Source organism: Lissotriton vulgaris, unplaced genomic scaffold (genome assembly GCF_964263255.1).
Source record: "Lissotriton vulgaris unplaced genomic scaffold, aLisVul1.2 SCAFFOLD_533, whole genome shotgun sequence".
In the NCBI taxonomy this organism is placed as follows: Eukaryota; Metazoa; Chordata; class Amphibia; order Caudata; family Salamandridae; genus Lissotriton; species Lissotriton vulgaris.
Window position 1 is genome coordinate 760590 of NW_028242897.1, and position 8377 is coordinate 768966.

Genomic DNA, 8377 nt, shown 5'->3' on the forward strand with positions numbered 1-8377 from the left:
CAGCCTTGAAACCTGGCAGCAACGCCTAGGTTTTTTCCCGGGAGCAATGATACCACAATCTGGGTATCATCGGCATACAATGTTAACTCGAACCCGTAGGATCGGATCACCGGGGCAAGAGAGGAAACATAAAGGTTGAATAAGGTGGGGCTTAGGGAGGATCCCTGAGGGACCCCCCCTGGAAGTTTAAAAGGTTTCGACTTGAAATCTCCCATTGCCACCACCTGAACCCTGTTCCTCAGAAAGGCTTTCAAAATGCTCAGTGCCTTCCCCTGAATTCCGCAGTCTTCTAAACGGACCACCAACACCTTGTGGTGGACCGTGTCGAAGGCCGCAAATAAGTCGAGAAGGACCAGAACAGCTTGTCCTCTTGCACCAAGAGCCTTCCTAACCTCTTCCGTGGATTTAATCAGGGCGGTCTCAGTACTGTGACCTTCCCTGAACCCATGTTGGGCTAGGTCCAGGCCCTGTGTTGAGCGCAGGAAGGCAGATAGTTGGAGGTTCATGGCCTTCTCGATTAGTTTGGCAGGGAGCGGCAGTCTGGCAATGGGCCTGTAGCTGTTTGGATCAGTAATATCCAGTGTGGGCTTCTTGAGCAAAGGAAGGATGAAGGCCCGTTTCCAGCATGTAGGAAAATCACCCACCTCAAACATCTGATTAAACAGCCTAGTTAGAGTGTCTGCAATTGGGCGGGCTGCCAGCTTTGCTACTGCCACAGGACAGGGGTCCAAGGGGGAGCCCGAGTTAGTAGCTTGCAATAATCTAAGGATGTCTGTAGTAAGTACTGGTGCAAACGCCAGAAATTTCTCTTCTTGAAGAATACTCACGGGAGACCTGTGGGAGTCCTCTCGTAGACTCAAGGCGACCTGCGGCTCAAGAGAGGTGAAGATGGCCTGCACTTTGTTATGAAAGAATTTAGCTAAAGACTCACAGAGTTCTAAACTAGGAGGAACGGTCACTGGCTTGGGACTAGGGACGAGCACTTCTTAATTTGTCCCCACAAGGACTGGAACGTTTTCTTGCCCAATGACCAACTCTTAACCCCTTGCATGCTGATGACGGCCCCCAGCCGTCATGCACTCCAGCGCTCGTGTGCTGATGACGGCTGGGGGCCGTCATAAACCCGCCCACTCACGATTTTGCCGCACAGGCGCAGAATCGCGGCCGTATGCAAGGGGTTAAAGGGATACACAACCAGACTCAGCTGTGTTGGCAGGCATCGCTGATGTCAAGGCTGTCAGAGTGGAGCACTAATATACAGTACTCAGAGATCCAAGCACCAGTGTGGCCCAGCCATGAGCTGCTGCGGACATACCCAGCAGTGGCTCATTTGTGTTGTTGAAAGGTCTTCTTTCTCAGATGCTAGGAGAGCCTGTTTCACAATGTTCACACTGAGCTCTTATTTAAAGCTCAGAATTCAATCCAATCCGATCCTAAACTGCCGAAAACGATGTACGTATGCACATATGACACAAACTCTTCCACCTGCCATACTGTGCGCACATAAAGCCAGACACCTCATCCATGGCTGGAATCAGAAGCCTATGTTAACTATTGAAAAAAGAAAACTATCTCAGGTGGTTAGTGTGTGTATCTATGTAAAGGTCTCATTGTCCCATGTTGCACGGTGCAGTACCATCCATATGTGGACAAAAGCGGTACCATGGGACCTCTTTTGTCACATATGGTACTGCACCCTGCAACATGGCTCCCTGAGAGTGGACGTTGAGACGTCACAGCTGTTTAACAGGGCGCAGTTCGAAGCCATCTTGAGGACAGGGTTGAGAACGTAATGCTGAGGGCAGCCCTCTGCAGGTGGTAAAGAGAATTGCAGTCTTTACCCCAAAGGAAATGTCGAATGAGGCCATTGTAAAGAAGATATGGTAAATCCACCCTACCCATAATGCATTGCATATGCATTGCATGCAAGACAGTACCACAAGTACATTTAAATAGCTATGTCTATATATACAATTAGGACCTTTCCGTATTCAGTTAACCTGTACGTGTCACTGATGAAATAGGATCTCATTGAAATGTGATAAAATAATTAATATATTGACTCCGGATTAGGTTGTACTCTGTGCTGCGCTGCTGAAGGGAAATTTATGGAAGGTCTCATATAGACGTGAGATGTGAGAGGGGCAAAGTCTAACCACTGCCAGCCTTGCTTCTGGTAAGCAATGAGTGCGTGCTTAGGAACTGCTTGCAGGTTTTCAAAACATATGATTGCAAGTAACAAATGAAAGAAAAGCACGGCCATGTGCCACGTTGCAGGAGAGCGTGTAAGCCCTTTAAGAAAATAGTGCTCTGAGGCTGCAATTAAATGGAAAAAAAAATCTGACAGGCCCCGGGGGATGGGGCTCTCCGGAGCTGATAATGGCCCAGTAGGAGGGCCGCTCTGCCCCCTTTTATGTAAAATATAAACAAAAAAATGAAAAGGCTGGGGAATGGGGGCCCTGGGGCCAAATTCGGCCCAGGAAGGGGGCCGCGTGGCCACCTCCCGTTTTTTTAAATAAATAAAAGGGGCAGACCCCGGGGCTCAAAATGCTCCAGGGAATGGGCCAATGCGGTTCTCCTTCCTAAAAAATAAAAATAGAAGAAAAAAAAAACGGCAACTTGCCAGAGGCCCCCACTCCCTTTCCCCACCACTCTGCAAACGCACCTCCTGGCACACTGCGGGTTGGGGGATGAAGTCCCCTCGGCTGATGATGGTCCATAAGGGTCAACCAGACATTCTGTTACCTCCAGTAAGCCCCACACAGTCAGATTGCTGAGAGGTGGTTGGAGGTCCTTTGTTTTATTGCCCAGTGAGTGACAGCATTTGCCTGCCCATTTACTAGTAAAAAAAAGCCCACAGCAGTGTCTGGGCTGGTGGTCAGTCCTTTAGCTTTCCACTTTTTCCTTTATCAAGGTTCCTTTTAATTATTTTTCATTCTTCTCCTTATTTTAGAGCATACTGCAGCTCACCAGAAAGTCCTGGTGGGCCACTGGCTTTCCTCTCATTTGATCTTCAGTGCGCTGCATTCCTTGCAAACTATTTTTAGACTGGGTGGCAATCTTGAAACTGTATTTTCCAAGCTGCATCACTGTTTTATCATTCAAATATATCCACCACACTTAGAATTATTATGTTGCCACCTTGAATCGGTAAAGCAGTGAAACACTATACACATTAGCATTTGAAGATGGCTGTCCAGTACGATCTTTACTGATTAACTGTGGAGTGGTGTTTTGTATGGGTTATCATTGTTTTCCTCTCCAAGGTTTCCAACCTGTTGATTTTATATATGGCTGATCTGGTGGAATTTCAAAACAACGATACACTATGTTCAATGCCATTAAAAGTTAGCCACCCTCTGCTACAAATAATTGTATTTTTATATTTCAAGCATTCACCTGCCAATCTTTAGTGACAGCATTTTTTGTTTTTCTACTTTAACTCTTTTAATTTATATTGTGTCTGTTTTATGTAATGGTGAGTCAGTGGGTTGATGAATGGACGTGTGAGCACTAACACGAGTGACAGAGTGCATTTATGGTGGCTTATTAAGTGCCTAAATTGATCAGTGACATAAGAGACAATTTCAGTTATATGCCAGACTTATTGGCATTGCCAATGCTTGTTAGATATTATATGTAGGACCCTTGTACCGTTCATGGCGAACATATTATGTTCTATACTTACTTTGCAGGCTTTGTGTTATTCCCTTCAAACTCTGACTTATTTTTCTCAATGTCCTTCACAATTGGCTTGAGACGTTGTCAATCACATCTGGATCAGCCCAAAAGGACTATTTTACTCTCACTGTCTTTTTGTTGGCTGTTTCAGTGTGCCTTCCACCTCTGTTGGAATGCATGAGGGACTATCTTACTTCGGAAAGCAGTCTGTGAGTGGACTGGCAGCACTGGTGAGCACTGAAAAGGCATCAGACAAATCGATGGCACGGAAAATAAATCAATCCTTTTTTCTGGACCATCGATTTTCATATATTTTTATCTATGCTTGCACCCCAGTATACAAACAAGCACTGTCAAAACCATTGTACTTGACATTTGTAGAGCATGCACATGTCCAATCCCCATGCTATACAAACATCAAACCTAATTGTTTGGCCAATGTTTGTTCCGTGTGTCAGTTTTTCCTTCCCTTCCTACTTCTTTCCCTCTTTTCTGCCTGTTTGTCTCTCTCAGAGGGTCAAAGTCTGTTGCTGAAAAATAAGTCCAGGCTCCCACAAATGAGTGGCAGTGCCCACCACTGGCAATCACCTGCACAAATGAATCACTAGATTTAAATCACTCCCTGATACTTAAGGACACACACCAGATTTAGTCTTACCTTCTTGCACAGTGAGGCTTTGGGGCTGGCTTTGGGTGGTCCCAGTGGGTGGTACCACATGATCGGGATATGAAAGCAAGTATGAGGAGCCTGAAGGCTGAGGCAGTAAGCGTGGCTTTCCAGGGCCCGGCCTGACCCCTTCCTGGTGGTACTGCGATGAAGTGGAAATCTTGTACATTGCCTCGGGCCTGTCGGGGAGCGGGCAATACTGCGTGGGGGGCAATCGTGATGTTGGGGGGTGACCATTCATGGTAGCGGGATAAGAGCTGTGCAGCGGGGCGACTCTGGAGGGCTTGCCAGGCGGCCAGTGGCTTCTGGTGGTTACCATGGGTCCTCCAGAGTCCTGAGCGGTGCACAGCGACCGCCCACTTTGGGGAAGCGCTCCTCTAGTTCCCTCACCTTGGTTGTTGTAGGGCAGCGCTTTCCCTCTCTGCCCGGCATTGTTGAGGGCATCAGTTGGCACGAAGGGAAACACTCGGTTGTTTCTTGATGTCATTCTGCTCCAGTGCTTGGCCCACTGCGGCCTACTGAATTCCGAGCTGCTCCACCGCCTTTCAACAAACCACTCATCCTTACTTTAAGCGCTTTTCTGCAGTCGAACGGTGCTCTACACCTCTGTAACACCTTAAAGAGTCAAAAGTGAACTTTAGGGTCAATGTTTGCATTGCATTGTGTACGGTACGTCAGTTGTAGCAACTTGCTTCAGGTGCTCCATTTGTCGCATTATCGTTGGGGTTGTCCCTCTCATTTGTCACGACGTTCGGAGTGCGTAGTTTTTAGTGCGTTTTTTTAGCTGTTTTTTCGTAGCATGACGTTTGTTGCAGAAGCCTGTAGCATGCTGGTTTTGGTGTGTCGTTTCAGGAGATTCTTTCATAACGATATTTGGAACATGTTGATTGTGATTTATGGCTTAGTGGATCATCTTTCGGTCTGTCATTTTGCTGCGTACATTGTAGCGCTTTCTTCCGGGTGTGACCTTTTTATTCGGCCGTTTGTCGCTCCCCTGCAGTTTGGACTGCGCTGCCTCAGATTCGCCGTTTTAGCGAGCCCGCCGGGCCTCGCCGTCGTGTGCGTGGGGTATCGCTTGCCAGACAACCGCCCCCTCGCCTTTGAGGGGTGAAGGGTCCCCAGGCTGCCTGTCCCGGGCAGCTGCGCACCTACTTCCTCCAGGAGCTACCGGTTCCGAGTGTGCGCACCGACGAGCAGCTCATTAAAGTTACACGAGCCCCTTCCTTCGAGCTTAGGTTACAGAGTGGATTTCTGAAGCAACTTCTTAAGAGCAGTTGTTGCTACAGCTTAACCCACCCGAGTGTCTCTGCATGTATTACTTTGTACAGCTCAGATGCAAAATACCCAGAAGTTGGCACTGACAAACAGCCGAGAAGGGCCCTTTCCAAGAATTGTTGCTCTACACAGCTGAAGTGTGTCCCTGCAGTGGCGTGCTTGCAGTTGTTGCTGGTTACAGTTGAGTAATGTGCCTGTAATGGCCCTAAACACAGTTGGGGGCGTGCCTGCAGTTGTGTGACTGGTTATTTCTGTATACAGCTGAGGATGGTGCATGAGTTTTTGGTTAGTATGCTCACCTGAGCGTGGTTAGTTGTTGCTATGCACAGCTGTGAAGTGTGGTATCTGCAGTTGCCTACGTGTGAGAAGAGTGGCACCTGCAGTGTTGCTGTACACACCTGAGAACTGGTATTCCTGTGGTTCTTGTTGCTTTATACATGGCAGAAGTGGTGTACCTACAGGGTTGTGTGACGTGATGCCACATGCGTTTAGCACCCATGCCTTTACAACTCCTGCATTAGAACGAATGCGTCATTACGACGTGTCCCGTAAGCACGTCGTTACAACGACTTGCCTTTTGGGGGTGCTGGACTTTGGAATAACCCAAGCACTCTGCCTCACTCCCATGACATGCAACACCCTCTTTCCTTTCCGGTATCCCATCTCCCGCAAGAAAGGCCAACTACACACTCGTCTCTTTTTTGTGGTCATTTGTTGGCCGCAGTTTATTAGGAATACAAGAAAACATGTATGTATTTTGCATTTTGCATGTTACGTCATCACACAGTTCTTTGGTATTGTCTTTTGGGCCCTTTAGGGGCGTTTCTTTGCGTAGGTTGGATTTGTTTGCGCCCCTTTTGCGCGGGGAGGTGGTAGCTTCTCTCCCGGGGTTAGGCCGACTCGCTACCTTGTCCGTCTTTGTTGTGCCCTGCCATCCGGCAGGGGCTGGGCTGCGAGGGCCGTCTTCATTTCGTACCCCCCTCCCACTTAGGTAGGCCAAGCTACCCAGCCGTGAGGCATCCCAGAGTCGCTGTCCTTAGGTCAACTCACCCAGCCGTGCGGCATCTGAAGGTGAGTGGACCTATTCTGGCGCACCGCACTCCGGTGTGCCTACGTACCAACCGATATCGGCGTAGTTCTTCGCCACGCCCCGTGTCTCTCTCAGCACTGCGACATTGCTGCTCCTTAGGTGTTGGTGGGTGGGACAAGATTGTAAGCTCCCGCCGTGCTGCTCCCCCGCTCCTTGTGGATAGGAGCCTGTCTGGAGAGCAGCGCTTATATGCCCCCTCGCGCCATACTTCTCGCGCCGTTCACCCCCATTGGGGGGTTCGAATCCCGCCCTGGCTCCCATTTGCTGGGGGGATCTTTGGTGCAAACCTTAGTCTTCCCTTGGGGGCGGGTGGGGGTTGGCCAGTTTTCACACGCAAACCTTTAGTCCCCCGCCCCCTCCTGTCCGGGGCACGACGCTGGGTTATGGCGCCGGGTCGCGATCCCCCTTTGGGGGAAGCCTCTGCGGTAACCCTCGCACTCTGCCCCACTCCCATGACATACAACACCCTCTTTCCTTTCCGGTATCCCATCTCCCGCAAGAAAGGCCAACTACACACTTGTCTCTTTTTTGTGGTCATTTGTTGGCCGCAGTTTATTAGGAATACAAGAAAACATGTATGTATTTTGCATTTTGCATGTTACGTCATCACACAGTTCTTTGGTATTGTCTTTTGGGCCCTTCAGGGCCGTTTCTTTGCGTAGGTTGGATTTTTTTGCGCCCTTTTTGCGCTGGGAGGTTCTAGCTTTTCTCCTGGGGTTAGGCCGACTCGCTACCTTGTCCGTCTTTGTTGTGCCCTGTCATCAGGCAGGGGCTGGGCTGCGAGGGCGGTCTCCGTTTGCTACCCCCCCCTTAGATAGGCCAAGCTACCCAGCCGTGAGGCATCCAGGAGTCGCTGTCCTTAGGTCAACTCACCCCGCCGTGCGGCATCTGAAGGTGAGTGGACCTATTCTGGTGCACCGCACTCCGGTGTGCCTCCGTACCAACCGATATCGGCGTAGTTCTTCGCCACACCGTCGGGGAGGCTGTCGTCTCTCCGCGGCTTCCCCCTAGCTACGCCCTGTGTTCATTATTGGCAGCCCGCCAATGCCATGGCGCCCCACAGGTTGGCCCAGAACATGCCCATGCCCTCGTCCGAGAGGTGCACACCATCCCTGGCATAGTATTCCGGGCGGCCCGGGTGGATGAGCCCATGCCTGACAGCTCCCATGCGGTTCGCCCTGCAGAACTTGCTCACAGTGAGGTTTAGTTTTTTCCGCGAGTTCTCCACACCTTTGTGAGACTCAGTCCCGCACCATTCCCTCCTGCTGATCAATTCCGACCAGATAATCGTGTGTGCCCGAATGTTCTGGCCGCCTCTGTGAGGTCGTTCTGTATTCCGTGGAGGAGCGCTCTCCGCCCGACGCTGGCCAAATCGTTCCTCCTAAGGTGAACGATTAGCACATCCGGGTGCCACCCTGAGTCCACCCGTATGTTGTTTAGGGTGGCCGGCAGTTGGTCCCATCTCATACCCGATTGGCCAAACCATCGGATGCACGTGTTTGCCGTCCGGTCTCTTAGCGTGCGGCCCCTGGTCTTCCACCACGCCTCCATTCGCCTGACAAATGAGTGCCCCACCACCCACACCAGGCGTGGTCTTCTTCCTGTCAATACAATGTGATACGGCAAGTCACTCCTTTGTTGCCGCGAGGGGGGTGGGGCGGCCC

General features: G+C 50.3%; 1 protein-coding gene across 1 annotated transcript in view; it reads right to left on the reverse strand.

The window, feature by feature from the left end:
* LOC147668781 (uncharacterized) overlaps positions 1-5264 on the reverse strand; it is a 39495-nt gene extending 34231 nt beyond the window's left edge. Inside the window, exon 1 of the mRNA XM_086948437.1 lies at positions 4340-5264. Coding sequence (XP_086804563.1) covers positions 4340-4835 — 496 coding nt within the window. The 5' untranslated portion in view covers positions 4836-5264. The remainder of the gene's footprint in view (positions 1-4339) is intronic.
* Between the last annotated feature and the right edge of the window lie 3113 nt (positions 5265-8377).